Source organism: Ranitomeya variabilis, chromosome 3 (assembly GCF_051348905.1).
Source record: "Ranitomeya variabilis isolate aRanVar5 chromosome 3, aRanVar5.hap1, whole genome shotgun sequence".
NCBI classification, from domain to species: Eukaryota; Metazoa; Chordata; class Amphibia; order Anura; family Dendrobatidae; genus Ranitomeya; species Ranitomeya variabilis.
The window spans coordinates 464376135-464398130 of record NC_135234.1 but is presented as its reverse complement, the minus strand read 5'-3'; the positions used below and the strand labels follow the sequence as shown (position 1 = coordinate 464398130).

Below are 21996 nucleotides of genomic sequence, written 5' to 3'. Positions count from 1 at the left end.
CCGCTTGATTTCCCCACTCCTAGAATGATAGTCTAGGACACACCGTACCTGATCCTGTTGTTCATAGTCCTTCCTTTGTTGTAGGAGTTCAGTCCTTCGGCTTCGAGATGCCCGCTGGTATGAACGGCAGATGGTCCTTTTTCCATATCCTCTATCTTGGAATCGTTTGGAGAGATCTGATGCCTGTGTTTCAAAAAAAGAATCGTTAGAGCAGATCCTTCTGTCACGTAAGTATTGTCCTGTTGGTATGTTTCTGATGAGATGTGGAGGGTGTTGAGAGGAAGCATGTAGTAGTGAGTTAACCGATGTGCTTTTCCTAAATAAATCGGTTTGTACAAATCCATCATTATCCACCGAAATCAGGATATCTAGAAACTCGATTGAGCTAGTACTAGTTTTATATGTAAGTTTGATATTTTTACAATTATTGTTGAGATCAATAAAAAAGGAATCAAGTTCAGCCTGGGTACCCTGCCAGATCATGAGTACATCATCAATGTACCTCCACCAGGATACCACCCTGGTATTGAGTGGATGTGATGATGTCTGGAAAATTTCGCGCTCCCAAAGTCCTAAGAAAAGGTTCGCATATGAGGGCGCACAAGACGCCCCCATAGCGGTACCCTGTACCTGGAGAAAAAATGAATCACGAAACATAAAAAAAAAAATTATGTGTCAAAACATAACGCAAGGCTTTAGTAAGGAAGACACAAAGGTCTTCATGGAGTCCACTGTTGCTCAAATAGAAAGAAGCCGCTTCAATGCCATCCTCGTGATAAATGGATGTATACAGTGACTCCACATCACAAGTCACAAGCATCATATTGGGTTCCAATTGGATCCCATCCAGTTTCCTCAGGGTATCGGTGGTATCTTTAAGGAAGGAGGGTAGAGTTTCCACCAGTGGTTTTAAGTGGAAATCGATCAGCTTGGAGATATAGTCAGATAGATTATTGATCCCGGAAACAATGGGCCTACCTGGAGGGTTGAGGGGGTCTTTATGAATTTTAGGGAGCAAGTAGATGCTTGGTATTATAGGGTCTTCAATCCAAAGGCCCTCCATTTGTTTAGCCGTTAAGACACCATAATCGACCGCCTCTTGGAGGAGGCCACGCAGTTCGTCTCTATATTTGGATAAAGGATTAAAGGTTAGTTTTTGATAGCAAGATGTGTTCCTGAGTTGTCTCATCATTTCTTTCTCATAAGCTGTAACTGACCACACAACTACATTGCCACCTTTATCAGACGGTTTAATCGTAACCTCATGTAGGTTTTTTAACTCCTTTAACGCATTTCTTTCATCCCTATTCAAATTGTCACCACTGATAGTTTCAGGGACCTCTCTCACCTCCTTCATGACAGATTGTATAAATAAATCCAGGACAGGTACGGTGTTGATTTGAGGAAACTTCTTAGATTTAGGGAGAAGTTGTTTTGGAAAATTCCTCAAAGAACGTCCATCTGCCTCCTCCGCCAGTTCCGCTAATATCTGGGTTGTCTCTGCTTCAATTTCTGTAGGAGACAAAACTGCCCTTTTATCATGGCAAAACAATCTTTTAAAGAATAGCCTTCGAGCGAAAAGCTGCAAGTCCTTAAATACCGAGAAGCGGTCGGGGGCTGAAGAAGGGGAAAAAGTGAGGCCTTTACTCAAAAGAGAAATGTGAGCAGGTGATAATACCACATTAGAAACCACTGAATTTTCCAACAGTAATAATGATAGAAATTTCAAGATCACTCACACAATCACATGCACCACTAAGGCGGTTGTATATCACGCCACTTGCCCATGTGGCCTTATTTATGTGGGCATGACATCACGGGAGCTTCGCCGCAGAGTGCGTGAACATGTCTTGGACATCGAGAATGCCTCCACCGAAAAGGATCTTCAAAAATTAAAACCAATACCACGCCATTTTAAGGCCTCACATGATTGTGACGCGACTGGGTTGGTGGTTAAAGGCATTGACCGTGTTTTCATTGGACCTCATGGAGGTAATTGGAAGAGGCTTTTAGCCCAAAAAGAAACAAGATGGATATATAGACTTAACACTATTTCACCGCATGGTCTTAATGACCACAATAGTTTTGTTCCATTGTTACCTATGTAGATTTTTACTGTCTTCTGCTGTTTTTATTCTGGCTGTTTTTAATAAAGTTGGTTTTATCCTAGTTGTTTCTCATTCTTTACTTCTATTATTATTTTTTCAGGTGGTCCTCTGTCCAATGGTAGTTCGAGTTTATTTCAATTTATGCGGCCATTAAATATTCTTTTGCTCATATGGAGTGTTCTTCTAAGTGCCGAGTCTGCAGGAACTTCTCTCCTTGATGCGCCTTACACCATTTTCCATAGTATTGTTGTTGTCTTACTGGCATTTTTCTGTGTCACATTTTTCAGTTGTCTTGTTACCATTTTTCACTTTTATATATTATGTTATATATATATATTTATATATTTATTATACACCATTCACCATGGTTCTGTCACCATATTATTTTATTGCATTTTATATTCCTATTTATCATTTCTGTTGTCCACCCTTTTCCGAATACCTGGGGGTATTTAATTTAACTTTAGTGGCTATTGGGGTATATACTTTAGTATCCGACTACTCTTTGTCGGGTCCTTTTACTTTATATTTATAATTGCCAATCCACTGTTATTTTTTGTATTATTATGTTTCGCTCTAAATGCCAGTTTTATTGATTTGACTTTTGCCTTTACAGGTGCTTATGTCTAATTTGCTTACCCTTCTACCTAGTCTCTCTCTATATTATCACCATCAGTATTTTGACATAATACGCGGCCTTTTTTATATTTCTTACCTCTTCGTTCTTGGTTTCCCCACACCTATTCTGCCTCTGTGATAGGCACAGCACTTTTCGTTGATCTGCGCACGCGCGACTCACGCTATAGATGATTGCGTCTATGCTTTCTATTGAGCATGCGCTGTCAGCACGGCATACCTTTACTCCTGTCTGTCATTGCATGTGCGCACGCGCACTTTGGATTTTTCTGCACGTACTCTTTATTTTCTTTTTTATGGATCATACTGCACTTCACTTTTTATGGCGTGTTTTCATTATATTATACGCAATTTTCTTTTTGTATTCTATTGCCTCATCGGGCCTTACTTAGTCTATTGTTGTAGCAACTGTTGCTACGTCCACGCCTCTCAGCGGACATGCGCCGGTAATGTCATACACCTTTAGCTTCTCCTGTATTCACATGTGCGTCCGCGCAACCTGTATTTTTCTGTATGTTATCTTCACTTCTGGTTCTTTTTGTCCCATTTGGCTTTTCAAAGTTTATTGTTGTAGCAATTCTTGCTACGTCCGCGCTTCTCAGTGGGCATGTGCCGGGAATGTTGTATACTTTTAGCCCTGTCTGTTTATATGTGCGCCTCCGCAACCTGTTTCTCTCTGTATTCCACTCTTACTTCTGGTTTTCTTTGTCTCATTTTACTTTTCAAAGCTTATTGTTGTAGCAACGGTTGTTCTTCTATCACTGAATTGTATTCTCTTCTCACGAGATTTCGTCCTTCACTTCCGGTGTCTTCTTTTTTGTTTCGCTTTCACATGGCGCTCCGCTCTTACCTCAGGTGTCAGTATTTTACTTTATACTATCTCTCTTCTCCCATTGGTCATGACCAACATAAAACCCCTACCTGGCCAGTACCCAACCACCCCTGGACGAAGCATTTCCATGCGAAACGCGCGTCGGGTGTGGTGGGTCCCCGGTTCTCATCCTCTTGGTAACTATACCCATATATTATATGGCACACTTGTGCCGAATATACACTTATAATATGTTTGTTTTATTAATCATTTCAGCCTAGCTGCTTAATCTTCTGAGTCTATTGTGTGCAGCAGTATTTCCTGCACTAGTGCACATAGTAAATATTCATTGCACTTTTGCATATCAGCACTTTATTGTATTTACTTTTATGGTACTTATTTATGATATATGTATTTATACACACTTTCTGAGGCTGTATTTTATTGTTATTGTTCTATATTACTGCTGTGTATATTTGTATTGAGGTCAGGCCCGTGTTGGTCCCACCGTTGTTTCTGCACTGGTGGTATCCATTATGTTTTTACTTCCGTGTATGTTTGTCTTTAATAAATATTCATATATTCTTTAATTATTTGGTCTCTGAGTGAAGGTTCTTTTTTCGGTTGTGTTATATGTTATCCTTCATGACCCTATAAGGGATATTATTTGGTGTTTTCTGTATATATATCTATATATATAAGAGGCATCGTGATTACTCGCTAATCCCACCCCCTGCACAGTAGCTCCGCCCCCCACTTCACCACACATAATCCCGCCCCCTACCCCATTACCACACACAATCTCCCGCCCCTCCACCCCATTACCACACATAATCCCTCCCCCCACATCACCACACATAACCCCACCCCATCACCACACACAATCTCCCGCCACCACCACATTACCACACATAATCCCGCCCCCCACCACATCACCACACATAATCCCGCCCCCCACCACATTACCACACATAATCCCGCCCCCCAACATTACCAAATAATCCCGCCCCCCACAATACCACACAATTCCGCCCCCCCCCCACATCACCACACATAATGCCGCCCCCCCACCCCATTACCACACATAATCCCGCCCCCCACCCCATTACCACACATAATCCCGCCCCCCCACCCATTACCACACATAATCCCGCAGCCCCCACACCATTACCACATAATCCCCCCCATTACCACAAAATCCCGCCCCCACCACACACAATCCCACCCCCCACATCACCACACATAATCCCAGCCCCCCACCACATTACTACACATAATCCCGCCCCCCACCACAGATAATCCCGCCCCCCACCACAGATAATCCCGCCCCCGCCACATTACCACACATAATCCCGCCCCCCACCACATCACCACACATAATCCCGCCCCCCACCACATTACCACACACAATCCCGCCCCCCCACCACATTACCACACACAATCCCGCCCCCCCACCACATTACCACACACAATCCCGCCCCCCACCACATTACCACACACAATCCCGCCCCCCACCACATTACCACACAATCCCGCTCCCCACCACATAATCCTACCCCCATCACATCACCACACATAATCCCGCCCCCCACATCACATAATCCCGCCCCCACCACATTATCACACATAATCCCACCCCCCACCACATAACCACATAATTCCGCCTCCACCACATTACTACACATAATTGCGCCCCCCCACATTACCACAGATAATCCCGCCCCCCCATATCACCACACATAATCCCGCCCCCCACCACAATACCACACAGTCCTGCCCCCCCACATAATCCCGCCTCCCACCCCATTACCACACATAATCCTGCAGCCCCCACACCATTACCACACATAATCCCCCCATTACCACAAAATCCCGCCCCCCCACCACATTACCACACAATCCCGCCCCCCCACCACATTACCACACAATCCCGCCCCCCCACATCACCACACATAATCCCAGCCCCCCACATTACTACACATAATCCCGCCCCCACATTACCACACATAATCCCGCCCCACCACATTACCACACATAATTCCGCCCCCACCACCACACATAATCCTGCCCCCCCACCACACATAATCCCGCCCCCACCACATTACCACACCTAATCCCGCCCCCACCACATCACCACACATAATCCCGCCCCCCACCACATCACCACACATAATCCCTCCCCCCCACATTACCACACATAATCCCGCCTCCCACCATATTACCACACATAATCTCACCCCCACCACATTACCACACATAATCCCGCCTCCCACCACATTACCACACATAATCCCACCCCCCACCACATTACCACACACAATCCCACCCCCTACCACATTACCACACACAATCCCACCCCCATTACCACAATTATTGTTATTAACTTCATTTTAAGTTAATTTACCACCTGTGTAAGCGCTATTGAATGTTGTCATTATTTACTTTAGTTTCATCACCAGGAGTGTTAATTAGATAGCAATGAGCATGCCGAGCGTTAGCTTGGCTGGAAACAGCTGGTATATATATACACTCACCGGCCACTTTATTAGGTACACCATGCTAGTAACGGGTTGGACCCCCTTTTGCCTTCAGAACTGCCTCAATTCTTCGTGGCATAGATTCAACAAGGTGCTGGAAGCATTCCTCAGAGATTTTGGTCCATATTGACATGATGGCATCACACAGTTGCCGCAGATTTGTCGGCTGCACATCCCAAAGATGCTCCATACAAGGCAGGATGGATCCATGCTTTCATGTTGTTTACGCCAAATTCTGACCCTACCATCCGAATGTCGCAGCAGAAATCGAGACTCATCAGACCAAGCAACGTTTTTCCAATCTTCTACTGTCCAATTTCGATGAGCTTGTACAAATTGTAGCCTCAGTTTCCTGTTCTTAGCTGAAAGGAGTGGTACCCGGTGTGGTCTTCTGCTGCTGTAGCCCATCTGCCTCAAAGTTCGACGCACTGTGCGTTCAGAGATGCTCTTAGGCCTACCTTGGTTGTAACGGGTGGCGATTTGAGTCACTGTTGCCTTTCTATCAGCTCGACCCAGTCTGCCCATTCTCCTCTGACCTCTGGCATCAACAAGGCATTTCCGCCCACAGAACTGCCGCTCACTGGATTTTTTTTCTTTTTCGGACCATTCTCTGTAAACCCTAGAGATGGTTGTGCGTGAAAATCCCAGTAGATCAGCAGTTTCTGAAATACTCAGACCAGCCCTTCTGGCACCAACAACCATACCACGTTCAAAGGCACTCAAATCACCTTTCTTCCCCATACTGATGCTCGGTTTGAACTGCAGGAGATTGTCTTGACCATGTCTACATGCCTAAATGCACTGAGTTGCCGCCATGTGATTGGCTGATTAGAAATTAAGTGTTAACAAGAAGTTGGACAGGTGTACCTAATAAAGTGGCCAGTGAGTGTATATATATATATATATATATATATATGTCAGTGAGACACATATTTATATATATATTTAATATAGCGCTAGATAGCAGAAAAGCCGGTAATTCAATTGCCGGCTTTTCATTTCTTCACAAACCCGACAGGATATGAGACATGGTTTACACACAGTAAACCATCTCATATCCCTTCTTTTATTACATATTCCTCTTTAGTAATGTAACAAGTGTCTCTGTGTAAAATTTGGGCCCTCTAGCTATTAAAGGGTTAAGTCACGGAAAAAATTGGTGTGGGATCCCGCACAACTTTCTCCGCCAGAGTGGGAAAGCCAGTGACTGAGGGCAGATATTAATAGCCTAGAGAGGGACCATGGTTATAGGACCCCCCTGGCTAAAAACATCTGCCCCCAGCCACCCCAGAAAAGGCACATCTGGAAGATGCGCCTATTCTGGCACTTAGCCTCTCTCTTCCCACTCCCCTGTAGCGGTGGGATATGGGGTAATGAAGGGTTAATGTCACCTTGCTATTGTAAGGTGACATTAAGCCAGGTTAATAATGGAGAGGCGTCAATTATGACACCTATCCATTATTAATCCAATAGTACGAAATGGTTAATAAAACACACACACATTATTAAAAAGTATTTTAATGAAATAAAGACACATGGTGTTTTAATATTTTATTATACTCTTAATCCACCTGAAGACCCTTGTCCCCTGAAATAAAGTTAAACAAAACAAACAACAATATTCCATACCTTCCGTCGTAGTCTTGTCCCACGCTGTAAATCCATCTGAAGGGGTTAAACCATTTTACACCCAGGAGCTCTGCTAATGCAGCTGTGCTCCTGACTGTAAAACTTGGTGAATGAATGGAATGCAGGGGAATGTGCTGTAGTTGCGGTGGTGCGCCCCCTGCTGGATGAACTCATATGAAGTCGAGCGTGGGAACTTTTCAGAATATTTTCCCAGGCTTGAGTTCATATGAGTTCATCCAGCAGAGGGCGCATCACCGCGACTCGAGGTAACTACAGTACATTCCCCTGCATTCCATTCATTCACCAAGTTTTACAGCTAGGAGCACAGCTGCATTAGCAGAGCTCCTGGGTGTAAAATGATTTAACCCCTTCAGATGGATTTACAGCGTGGGACAAGACTGAACGACGGAAAGTATGGAATATTGTTGTTTTGTTTAACTTTATTTCAGGGGACAAGGGTCTTCAGGTGGATTAAGAGTATAATAAAATATTAAAACACCCTGTGTCTTTATTTCATTAAATTACTTTTTAATAATGTGTGTGTTTTATTAACCATTTCATACTATTGGATTAATAATGGATAGGTGTCATAATTGACGCCTCTCCATTATTAACCTGGGTTAATGTCACCTTACAATAGCAAGGTGACATTAACCCTTCATTACCCCATATCCCACCGCTACATGGGAGTGGGAAGAGAGAGGCTAAGTGCCAGAATAGGCGCATCTTACAGATGTGCCTTTTCTGGGGTGGCTGGGGGCAGATGTTTTTAGCCAGGGGAGGGCGATAACCATGGTCCCTCTCCTGGCTATTAATATCTGCCCTCAGTCACTGGCTTTACCACTCTGGCGGAGAAAATTGCGCGGGAGCCCACGCCAATTTTTTCCGGGATTTAACCCTTTAATTTAATAGCTAGAGGGCCCAAATTTTACACAGAGACACTTCGTACATTAGTAAAGAGGAATATGTAATAAAAGAAGGGATATGAGATGGTTCACTGTATGTAAACCATGTCTCATATCCTGTCGGGTTTGTGAAGGAGAGAGCAAAAGCCGGCAATTACCGGCTTTTCTGCTATCTAGCGCTGAATTAAATATATATATTGTTTACTGTAAGTGATATTTGTATTTTGATGTAACCCCTTCTCATGTACAGCACCATGGAATTAATGGTGCTATATAAATAAACAATAATAATAATAATAATAATATATATATATATATAGACTGTATATGTTTTTAAGAATATTTGAGCCAATGGATCCATGATATGTCCATTTTGCAAGCCTGCGTGAAAAAAACGCCGTATGGAAGCCATACGGATGACACACGGATAAATTTATACGTAAAAATCGCATCCTCGCATTGAATACGGAACAGTGTTTTGGGACAATTTCTGCGTATTACGGCCGTAAAAAACAGACAGTATTTTCATATGCCTAGTGTGACGCCGGCCTAAGAGAGGGTGGCCCACTCGACCACAACACTCGCTCACAACCCTGACAGGCTGAGAGATCCATTTCATTAGCACCATTGAAACAGTCATGCCAACCCGGTAGGACAGCCATCTTGTTACATATAAGCCCGAACGAGGCTTCCACGGACTTGTACTGAAAAGTGACCTCCGCGCCGGCCCCTGGAACTCTGGAGCTGCCGGCGACGGACAGGAGCGAGCCTGGAAACCACCGGAAAGTGAGGAGGAGATGGGACAGGGGACTGACATGTGAAGCACCACTCCGGAGGGGCAGTAATGAGACCAATGCCGGAGGTAGTCACACCCGGACACCGCACTGCACTGGGGTTTCTTATTGCGCTTTTTGCTGTTAATCATGTGAAAAACAGGAAAGAAAAATGCAGCCTAAGAAACCATCTCCAGCCTCGATATTAGCGCCAGTCCAGGAGGTGGGAGAAGTGGCCCCTGGCACTGACTGCACTGCCCGCTCCGGGGCCACAGGACTCCATCACACACACATGCCACCTCATGGAGAAGCCGGGCAGCGCTCAGCCTGGGCAGCACCGGGGAAGAGGAAAGGGAGGAGTCCTGGCTCTGGGGAAGCAGCAATCACTCAGCAGGAGGAGGGAGACTGACTGATCACAACACTGTCACACGGAGCCGCCTGTCCCGGGGTCCGCCGCACGGCATGCCCCCTCCCCCGCAGCAGTGAGCACACAGCGGGGTCCATGCCCGGCACTGTTCCCGGGGCACAGGACAGGATGCTGAGCTGGCTGTGTGCGCTCTCCCTGCTGTGCGCCCTGTGCCCCGGCTCCTCCAGCCGCTCCACGGAGTGGTTCACCGCACTGGTGCGCACCGAGTACACGGAGCCGCTGACCAACGGCACGGTGCTGGGCACCACCGAGAGCGGCCGCTACGGGGACAGCTCCCCCAAGGAGAGCGTCCAGGGCTTGGTAGGCTTCCCCCGAGACCCCGGGCAGCTGGAGGGCTGCCACCCTGACGCGCTGTACACGGTGCCTGGCATGAGTGCCCGGGCCATGGAGGAGGAAGAGCCGTGGATAGCCCTGGTGGCCAGAGGAGGCTGCACGTTCAAAGACAAAGTGGTGAACGCTGCCCGCAGGAAGGCATCAGCTGTTGTCATCTACAATGAGGCCAAGAACGGGAATGGCACAGTCCCTATGGCACACTTAGGTAAGTGGCAGTATGCCCTCTGCTGACATATTCATGGGTGCTGATTGAGTGGCTCCTGAAAGTAGCACATGGCACTGAGTCTGATCTGTAACTGGTAGTGCCCCCTACTCCTGTGATGGCACCCACATCATGTACGGCAGGTAGTGGTGCCCCCTACACCTGTGATGGCACCACATCATGTTCAGTAGGTAGTGGTGCCCCCTACACCTGTGATGGCACCACATCATGTTCAGTAGGTAGTGGTGCCCCCTACACCTGTGATGGCACCACATCATGTTCAGTAGGTAGTGGTGCCCCCTACACCTGTGATGGCACCACATCATGTTCAGTAGGTAGTGGTGCCCCCTACACCTGTGATGGCACCACATCATGTTCGGCAGGTAGTGGTGCCCCCTACACCTGTGATGGCACCCACAACATCTACGGCAGGTAGTGGTGCCCCCTACACCTGTGATGGCACCACATCATGTACGGCAGGTAGTGGTGCCCCCTACACCTGTGATGGCACCCACAACATCTACGGCAGGTAGTGGTGCCCCCTACACCTGTGATGGCACCACATCATGTACGGCAGGTAGTGGTGCCCCCTACACCTGTGATGGCACCACATCATGTACGGCAGGTAGTGGTGCCCCCTACACCTGTGATGGCACCACATGTACGGCAGGTAGTGGTGCCCCCTACACCTGTGATGGCACCACATCATGTTCAGTAGGTAGTGGTGCCCCCTACACCTGTGATGGCACCCACAACATCTACGGCAGGTAGTGGTGCCCCCTACACCTGTGATGGCACCACATCATGTACGGCAGGTAGTGGTGCCCCCTACACCTGTGATGGCACCACATCATGTACGGCAGGTAGTGGTGCCCCCTACACTTGTGATGGCACCCACAACATGTTCGGCAGGTAGTGGTGCCCCCCTGCACATGTGATGGCACCACATGTACGGCAGGTAGTGGTGCCCCCTACACCTGTGATGGCACCCACAACATCTATGGCAGGTAGTGGTGCCCCCTACACCTGTGATGGCACCCACAACATGTTCGGCAGGTAGTGGTGCCCCCCTGCACCTGTGATGGCACCGACAGCATACACTGTAACTAGTGGGGCGCCCCTACACTTCACCTGTGATGACTTCTGCTATATGTACATTATGGGGGGCACCAGAATGATCTGCTGTGAGGTTTATCTGGTCTGACTAGCCTTCAGCTAGCTGTTATAATGTAACTTTTCCGAACTGTCAGTGGTTAGATGCAGGGCCGGCGTCAGCGGACGGCAGGGTCGGGCAGATGCCGGGGCCCCCTGACTTCTGGGGGCCCCCCTAGGATCCGACGGCAATTTTTTTTTATTTTTTTTTTCTTACTTGGGACTGGCCGCCGACTCGCCGATCCAGAGACAGAGGGGACGGAGGAGACGGAGTCCCCGCTGAAAGCCCCGCCCACAGGGGTGGGATTCAGGCTGAATCTTACTAAGTTGCTGTGTGGTCGCTGGGGAGCTGTCACACAGACAGCTCTCTCCAGCGACCAAGCGACTTCGGCATCGCTGAAACTGTCTTCAGCGATGCCGAAGTCCCCATGTAAAAAAAAAAAAAACACTACATACGCACCTTCTGTCGTCCTTCATGTCCCTCGGCGCTTGCCGCACTGACTGTGTCTCAGCACCGGCCGGCCGTAACAGCGGTGCCCAGCGGTGAACCGCTGTTACTGCAGGTTCACCGCTGGGCTCTGCTTTACGGCCGGACGGCGCTGAGACAGTCAGTACGGCAAGCTCCAGGGGACGTGACGGGCAACAGACGGTGAGTATGTAGTGTTTTTTTTTTTTTACTTTTAGGAGGGGGCAGAACGCTGGACACAGGAGGGGGCAGAACGCTGGACACAGGAGGGGGCAGAACGCTGGACACAGGAGGGGGCAGAACGCTGGACACAGGAGGGGGCAGAACGCTGGACACAGGAGGGGGCAGAACGCTGGACACAGGAGGGGGCAGAACGCTGGACACAGGAGGGGGCAGAACGCTGGACACAGGAGGGGGCAGAACGCTGGACACAGGAGGGGGCAGAACGCTGGACACAGGAGGGGGCAGAACGCTGGACACAGGAGGGGGCAGAACGCTGGACACAGGAGGGGGCAGAACGCTGGACACAGGAGGGGGCAGAACGCTGGACACAGGAGGGGGCAGAACGCTGGACACAGGAGGGGGCAGAACGCTGGACACAGGAGGGGGCAGAACGCTGGACACAGGAGGGGGCAGAACGCTGGACACAGGAGGGGGCAGAACGCTGGACACAGGAGGGGGCAGAACGCTGGACACAGGAGGGGGCAGAACGCTGGACACAGGAGGGGGCAGAACGCTGGACACAGGAGGGGGCAGAGCGCTGGACACAGGAGGGGGCAGAGCGCTGGACACAGGAGGGGGCAGAGCGCTGGACACAGGAGGGGGCAGAACGCTGGACACAGGAGGGGGCAGAACGCTGGACACAGGAGGGGGCAGAACGCTGGACACAGGAGAGGGCAGAACGCTGGACACAGGAGGGGGCAGAACGCTGGACACAGGAGGGGGCAGAACGCTGGACACAGGAGGGGGCAGAGCGCTGGACACAGGAGGGGGCAGAGCGCTGGACACAGGAGGGGGCAGAGCGCTGGACACAGGAGGGGGCAGAACGCTGGACACAGGAGGGGGCAGAACGCTGGACACAGGTGGGGGCAGAACGCTGGACACAGGAGGGGGCAGAACGCTGGACACAGGAGGGGGCAGAACGCTGGACACAGGAGGGGGCAGAACGCTGGACACAGGAGGGGGCAGAACGCTGGACACAGGAGGGGGCAGAACGCTGGACACAGGAGGGGGCAGAGCGCTGGACACAGGAGGGGGCAGAACGCTGGACACAGGAGGGGGCAGAGCGCTGGACACAGGAGGGGGCAGAACGCTGGACACAGGAGGGGGCAGAACGCTGGACACAGGAGGGGGCAGAACGCTGGACACAGGAGGGGGCAGAACGCTGGACACAGGAGGGGGCAGAACGCTGGACACAGGAGGGGGCAGAACGCTGGACACAGGAGGGGGCAGAACGCTGGACACAGGAGGGGGCAGAACGCTGGACACAGGAGGGGGCAGAACGCTGGACACAGGAGGGGGCAGAACGCTGGACACAGGAGGGGGCAGAACGCTGGACACAGGAGGGGGCAGAACGCTGGACACAGGAGGGGGCAGAACGCTGGACACAGGAGGGGGCAGAGCGCTGGACACGGGGGCAGAAAGCTGGACACGGGGGCAGAAAGGAGAAACGGCATGATTGGAGACAAGGGGCAGGATGACAGACATGGCGGCATGACTGGAGACACTGGGGCATGACTGGAGACACTGGGGCAGGAATGGAAACAGATGGGGCAGAATTGAGACACAGGGGGCATGATTGCAGAAATGGGGGCCTGATTGGAGACGGGGCAGAATGGTGATACGGGCATGATTGGAGACACTGGAGGCAGGATTGGAGACAGATGGGGCAGGATCATGGGGCAGGATGGATACGATGGAGACAGATGGGGCAGGATGGGGAGATCATATGGTGCAGAAAGGATACTCATGAGGGCAGGATGGGAGAACATATGGCTGACGCCAGGAATGAGACACACGGGGGCCAGGATGGGGAATATTATTACCATAGGGACTAATTAAGGGATATTATTACTGCAGTGATGTATTTATTTTTTGAGGACACTGTTTTAAATGAGGGGGCAGTCCTGTTACTGTGTAGAGTGACACTATGTCGCCTCTTTTTCTTTATGCGGTGTAATGTAGAAGTTCGGAAAAATTAAGTAATGTGTTCTACAAGCGGAGCGCGAGATAACTCTGTTATTTCCTGCAGAGACGAGTCCTGGCTGGAAGACATGATGGCGGTCTGTGCTGGATGAAAGATGAAGGACTTAACCTAGAGACGTCACTGGTAAGTCAGTGTTACCTATACACTGACACTATACACTGTATACTATATACAGAGCTCCTGTGTATAATCTCACTAGTGATCACTGTATTACCTCTACACAGACACTGCATACTAAGTACAGATCTCCTGTGTATAATGGCACTGATGGTGATAGTGTGGTGCTTTTTTTTTATTACTGATCAGAATTGTAGTATTCAGTCACTATGTGGTGGTAATATGTGGTCTGGACATGGTGTTGCGGTATTTGTCCCTTGTATGTGATATTATTCGATCACTGTGGTGGTAATATGTCATCTGGTCATGGTGTAGCGGTATTTGTTCTTTATATGTGATATTATTCGATCACTGTGGTGGTAATATGTCATCTGGTCATGGTGTAGCGGTATTTGTTCTTTGTATGTGATATTATTCGATCACTGTGGTGGTAATATGTCATCTGGTCATGGTGTAGCGGTATTTGTTCTTTTTATGTGATATTATTGGTCATTTTAAAAATTGAAAAATAAATAAAAATATACCTAAATTGTATTGCATATTTTAACAAATATTTAATAGGTTACAGCAGAGTAGGGCCTCACCAAAAGAGTCTACCGTGTTATGGTGGCGGCTTACAAAATCTTTTGGCCAAAACAAAAGCTGCCGGCTAGATGTGTGATCTGGTGATGGGAACGGTTAGGGTATGTGTCCACGTTAAGTAAACGCTGCGTGTTTGACGCTGCGTGGGGCCACAGCGTCAAACACGCAGCGTCCAGATGTTCCAGCATAGTGAAGGGGATTTTATGAAATCCCGTCTCCGCTATGCGTGGTAACACGCACCCGGCGGCCCTGCGACTCCGGACATGTGGCGCTTCTTTTAAGATCGCAGCATGTCCGTGTTCCTTGCGGCAGTCTTTGAATGTCTTTTACAAAAAAGTCAAAAAAGTCTTTTACAACTTACAGAGAAGCAAATTTATCAAAAGTTTCCCTGATATATTGCACTTTCTCTATTTTGCACTAGTGTTTTTATAAAGTTTACATAGTTTTTTTCTAAATAAAATATTTGGGTCTCTGTGGTCCCTGCTGTTTTACTGTCGCCACATGATTTGCTCCACAAGGGGGCCCACTGAGGTTCTGTCGCCCAAGGGCCCATGAAAACCTGGAGCCGGCCCTGGTTAGATGTAGATGAGACCTTCGCCTTCTGTACTGATAAGAGTTTGTCTACACAACGCTGGTGGGGTTTTACCTGAAGCATCTATATTCTGATGTCCTTTTTGTGGTCTTTTGTGGCAATCTAGATGCCGTCTTTTAATTCCATGTATAACATACTTGATGGATTCCAAGATGCCAGAAGAACAGTCAGGTCACTTCTTTTAGGTGAAAAATGCCAGCTGCTGAGGCCAGTGATTGGCTGCAGTGGTCAAATGGGTAGACTGGTGGGTAACAACTTCTTTATTTTATTTCTGAAAGGGATTTTTTGGGACTATTTTATTTTTTTCCTATAGGCCTAATATCTGATAGGTCGGTATTTGCCATTTACCTGCAAGTTGTGCCCGGCGCCATCTCAGAGCAATTACAGACTGCTCCTGCCAGTGATACTGCTGCATGATGTCAACATAGCAGCTCTTTGTCTTCCAGGCTGGTCTGTCAGCGGGGCGTGACTGCCAAGATCATGGTGATTAACATTCGGGTCCCTGCAAATTAGCAGTGATGAGCTGGCTGTCAATCAGCATGACATCGATGGTCAGGGCTTGTCAACATGGCAGAAGAGAAGTAGCTGCTCTGTCAATGGAAGCTGCAAAATCGCCGGCAGGAGCGGTCCATGACACTCAGAGTCAGCAGAGATGGGTGCCGGACGCATCAGGCAGGTAGTTAGCAACTATCTGCCATTAAGGTCTTAGGCAAATATGAAAGAATGTACGGTAAGTTGTCTCTGATAAGCACGTTTACAATTGTGTAAAACAACATCAGGAATAAAAATGAAAAAAATCTGAAAAATCTGTAGCGTAAATTAAGCTGAGGATGAAATTTACAATGTTAACTGAGGATTTTAAACTTTGCAATGAACTTGGTAAAATTTGTTGAATGTTCACAATGAAATCCGTAACAAAATGCTGGCAGTGTGGTGTAGATTTTGCACCGTTGTTTCCCTGCAGATCAGTCTCCTGTGGACGTGCTTTTACGGTACGTGCACATGATGAATATTTGCAGTAGAAATGTGTGCATTAAAAAGCTTCTCTTGGCAGGAAAAGCGGAGCGTAAAATCTGCGCCTGTGTGGCGCGGTTTTTGCAGGCATTTTCAATGCTTGTTTTTCTCCATTCATTTGAATAGGTGAAAGAATTGACACATTGCCAATCTGAAATTGCTTTAAGTCTGTAGAGAGAAAAAAAAGCGGCTTATGCATGAGATGTCAGAGATCTCATTCACTTTGCTGGGACAGTAAAATGATGCAGAAGTGTGCTGACTGCTGAGTATAAAAACGCAATGTGTGAACATACCCTTGCTTTCTCCAATATTTTTCACTTGTCACCCTGTAAATGCTTTGAGTGGCACATATTCGACATTATTATCAAATGAGATCCCTAGTCCCACTGTGTGATACGGTTGATTTCCAGCCCATGGTTATCCATGTAGAAATATAAGAAATGTATTTTATTTATAAATACATTTATTTTTACATGTTATTTCTTTTAGAGCAATAAGTGACAAACCTGTTTAAATCATCGTTCCCAATTTAGCGTGCCTGATCCATCTTTCTCTCAACATCTGCCATTGATGGACAGTTGGTAGACCTCCATTCCCATTAGATTGGCAGGATCTGCCCAGATTAATCTGCTGTGTGGAGACAGCTTAAGGCCCTAATGCACATGGCCATTTTACTTATCCATATTACAGCACCCATACTCTACTACTGTAAATCTGAGTGCTTGTGATGTTGTTCAGAGGAGCTCGGATTTATTACTTCACTGTAATGAGGTTTTATCAGTTTGGTTTTTTGTTTTTGCCCAAAATAGATCCTAAGTAGAGCACAAAAGTACCCGAGTAAATAAACTATAAGGCTGGTTTCAGACAGCAATCCCAGAACAAGACATGATGAAGTTTATAACCAAGAATATGCGTTTAAGAACCAAAAAAAAATCACTAAATCTCATAGGGAAAGTGATGCTGTTATACGGGTAAAAGTTCATGATTTGTACATTGATGACCCATCTCCAAGGCATCAATATCAGACTGGTGGGGTCCAACACCCAAAATCAGCCGTTATCACCTTTGGTGTTTGAATGTAAATCGTGAACGACGTGGAACACCACAGTTCCTTACTGTTTCTATCCAGACACCACCACAGCTCATTGATGGGTGTGCCAGGTGTCGTACCCCCACCCATCTGATATGGACCCGATCTCTATACATAGGTCATCAGTGTAGAAGTAGTGCCCAGATTTCACCTTGTGCATTGCAGCAGTAACATCCTCAGCAGAAATTTACATGTTGCGGATTTCAGATCCACAGCATATGGCACTGAGAATATTCCACACAGCTTGTGCTTGAGGTTTGTTTTTGTTCTTTTGTCTCATGCAAAATATTGTAGAATTTCTTCCATCCCATTGGAACCCTAACAATTTCCTAAAATACCATTGTTCTGACTTTTTTTTTTTTTTTATAAAAAAATGAAAGGTGGTGATATTCGATACATAGCAGTTTGAATTAAATTCAGGCCTCCCCAGATTTTGCTAATTGTTCTCTGTTGTAAATATTCTCGTGTGGTGTCTCCATAATTATCCATCAGTTTCCCCACATAAGCACATTTTGGGACTCCGGTGATCTGAAAGTAACATATAAGGCTTTGGTTGGTAGATCCTGTCAATAAAGCCTCATCTTGCACCATAGGTACCGATCGGCCCAACCATCATCTGTTCAACAGCTATCTCTCCCGACTCCTTCATACACAGGAGCTATGCCGAGGCTCTAATAGAGTCGCTGCCAGACACCTCCTTTGTCGGCTTATCTCACGGAGAACAAAAGGATTGACAGATGCCAGATTCTTCAGATCCTTGAATTCCACTGATAACAGGCACTTTGAAAAACAAGGTAGATCACGAAGCTAAAATGTTTTGATTTACCTTGTATGTTGGCAGTCCCTTACCTTTTGTGTACTGTTAAAAAGCCAATATAAGTAATTTGGTTGATACATTTCAGAATATTGATAAAGTAATCAATAATAACACGTCAAGATTCAATCCTCCAACCCAAATGCTGGAAATCCAAGAGCTTCATAAGTGAGAATTTCAAGATGTGAAAAATGGCAGAAGAAAAATATTAGAGGTGTATTCCAGGATTCCAGGATTTCGGTGGGACCACTTTTGATCATTAGAACAGTGAATCTTGTTTTCTCTTTTTTCCTTAGCCGCTAGGATTGAATGGCGCGTAGGACCATAATGAGCCCTGCCTCACCATTCATCGTCTGTAGGACTAAAAAACAGCCAAGTGCAGTGTTCTGGAGATTGGTGGGGATGCCCATTGATCTCGCATGTGTCACCTACAGTTGTGCTCAAAAGTTTACATACCCCGGCAGAATTTTTGCTTTCTTGGCCCTTTTTTTTTCAGAGAATATGAATGTTAACACCAAAACCTTTTCTCCACTCATGGTTAGTGGTTGGGTGAAGCCATTTGTCAAACTACTGTGTTTATTCTTTTTAAATCATAATGACAACCCAAAACATCCAAATAACCCTGATAAAAAGTTCACATACCCAGGTGATTTAGGCCTGATAACATGCACAGAAGTTGACACAAATGGGTTTGAATGGCTACTAAAGGTGACTTCCTCATCTGTTTTCTATTTGCTTGTAATCAGTGTGTATGTATAAAAGCTGAGTGAGTTTCTGGGATCCAGACAGACTACTGCATCTTTCATCCAGCCATTGACATTTCTGGATTGTGAGTCATGGGGAAAGCAAAAAAATTGTCAACGGATCTACGGGAAAAGGTAGTTTAACTGTATAAAACAGGAGAGGGATATAAAAAGATATCCAAGGATTTGATAATGACAGTCAGCAGCGTTCAAACTGTGATTTAACAAATGGAAAATCAGGGGCTCTGTAAAAACAAAACCACCATCAGGTAGACCAACAAAACTGTCATCCACAACTGCCAGGAAAATTGTTCGGGATGCAAAGAAAGACACACAAATGACATCAGCTGAAATACAGGACTCTCTGAAAACTAGCGGTGTGGCTGTTTCAAGGTGTACAATAAGGAGGCAGTTGAAGAAAAATGGGCTGTATGGTGGAGTTGCCAGAAGGAAACCATTACTGTGCAAATGCCACAAAGTATCTTGCCTACATTATGCAAAACAGCACAGAGACAAGCCTCAAAACTTCTGGAACAAGGAAATTTGGAGTGATGACACCAAAATTTAACTTTTTAGCCACAACCATAAACGTTACATTTGGAGAGGTCAACATGGTCTATGATGAAAGGAACACCATTTCTACTGTAAAGCAGTGAAGTGGATCGCTGATGTTTTGGGATGTGTGAGCTACAAAAGCACAGGAAACTTACTCAAAGTTGAAGAAAAGATGAATGCAGCACGTTATCATCAAATACTGGAGGCAAATTTGCACTCATCAGTCTGGAAGCTGCGCATGGGACGTTCTTGGACGTTCCAAAATTACAACGATCCAAAGCACAAGGCCAAGTCGACCTGTCATTGGCTACAGCAGAACAAAGTGAAGGTTCTGGAGTGGCCATCTCAGTCTCCTGACCTCAATATCATTGAGCCACTCTGGGGAGATCTCAAGCACGCAGTTCATGCTAGGCAGCCCAGGAATTTACAGGATCTGGAGTCTTTTTGCTAAGAAGAGTGGGCAGCTTTACCATCTGAGAAAATAAAGAACCTCATCCACAACTACCACAAAAGACTTCAAGCTGTCATTGATGTTGAAGGGGGCAATAGACGGTATTAAGAAATGGGGTCAATACACGGTATTAAGAAATGGGGTATGTAAACTTTTGATCAGGGACATTTGGATGTTTTGGGTTGTCATTGTGATTTAAAAAAAGAAACCTCAGTTGTTTTGACAATAAATGGCTTCACCCAACCACTAACCATGAGTGGAGAAAAAGTTTTGGTGTTATCATTCACATTCTCTGAAAAAAGGCCAAGAATGCAAAAATTCTGCTGGGGTATGTAAACTTTTGAGCACAACTGTATATGGAGGGGCGATAAATGTTTCTGGCTGAAATACACCTTAACCTTTGGTTCCATTAATTCCTGCAGTTGTTTAATACTTAATGTACATGTTTACAATGTGGAATGTTGTTTTCCAATAGACTTGCTGGGCAATAATACTGGGAAGAACACCATCGCCCCCTAAATCAATCAGCCTTTGAAAAGGATTTAGGTGATCATTTAATTGCTAAAATCCTCGTCCTAGCCACTAACATTCTGCTCAATCTGCAGATAAATGTGGTATATGTTTATCATTCACATTATTTAAAAAGAAATCTGCGATTGTTTTTGCCTGTGCTATGGAAAAAAAAAAATCATGCATGGGAAGAATTGTTTATTCGGACTCCCATGACAGCACTACGAGAGAGGGGATCCGCCCTTCAGGAACAGGAAACCTACAGAGATACAAAAGGGCGGCACCTCTCCCTATGCATCAGTTGGTTTCCTGTTCCTGGAGGGACAGGATCCTACAGATGAAAATCTCCGTAGTGGATCCCAGGCCGGCCGGCCGAATCTGGTAGCGGGGGGGTCTCCTACCTCGGCCGGTGCGGATGTCCCTGGAGGCGCCACGGTGGTCCTGGCTGGACTGCACGTCGGTGGCGTATGGCAGCAGGGAGCAGGGTCCGGAGGATTGCCTGATCTCCATTCTATGCCGGCGTTGGTAAGTATATCCCCCCTTGGTTCTTGCAGCGATGCGGTGCGGCGGTGGAGTGGGGTAGCGGTGACGGGAGAGCGGCGCCGACCGGAGCGCTGTCGCACATCTCCGGCGTCCTGCACCGCTCTCAGGAGCGTTTCCGGAGTGCTGTGACGCCGGGGGCGGAGTCGGCAGGCGCTTCCGGGTTACTGGATGGCTGCGCATGCGCAGTCTATCCAAGATGGCGGCGCCCATCGATCCTGGACACCGGATTCCCCACTAACTACCGCTGACCTCCCAGCTGCGGTCTGGTAAGCAGAAACCAATGGGATGACGCCAGGCAGCCTGCTGACCGGAACCCAGGGGGATTTAAGCAGGTGTCGGACTTAGAGCCCTGCTTTTGGTCACACTTCCATCATGGAGAGTGATGGTGAGCAGCCTCAGCTACTGGAGGTGCGACAGAAGCCCTTGGAGAAGGAGCATGTCAGGAGTGACCAGTCCAGCCGCAAAAGCTCGTCCAAGCAGGGATCGAGAGCGTCGACTGGGAAAGAACCCCCTCGTGTTCCGGTACCTTTCTTGGCGTACGCTGGTAAGTGATCTACGTGAATGTTCACTCAGTGACGCGGGCCCCCTTATACTTTGTCATTCTAGGGGAAGAAAAGTGCAAAGACGAAACATAAGGAGTGCGCCCTATGTGGAATCCCCTTACCAGATTCTTATCCCAAAAAGTTATGTGCCCCCTGTATACAGCAGACGGTGAGGTCTACAGGTGTGGTAGGGGTTAAGGGACATCAGGTCGGATAGATGGTATCACCTTATTGTCCTCCCCTAGGTAGCGGAAGAAT

At 47.2% G+C, this 21996-nt stretch overlaps 1 protein-coding gene across 2 annotated transcripts in view; it reads left to right on the top strand.

Annotated features, from left to right (window-relative positions):
- Nucleotides 1-9763: 9763 nt before the first annotated feature.
- RNF149 (ring finger protein 149) overlaps nt 9764-21996 on the top strand; it is a 75964-nt gene continuing 63731 nt past the window's right edge. The window contains exons 1-2 of one of the 2 annotated variants that reach the window (XM_077296627.1): nt 9764-10364; nt 18174-18374. In XM_077296627.1, coding sequence (XP_077152742.1) covers nt 9902-10364; nt 18174-18374 — 664 coding nt within the window. In that variant the 5' untranslated portion in view covers nt 9764-9901. The remainder of the gene's footprint in view (nt 10365-18173; nt 18375-21996) is intronic. The other variant, XM_077296628.1, reaches the window with a different exon arrangement.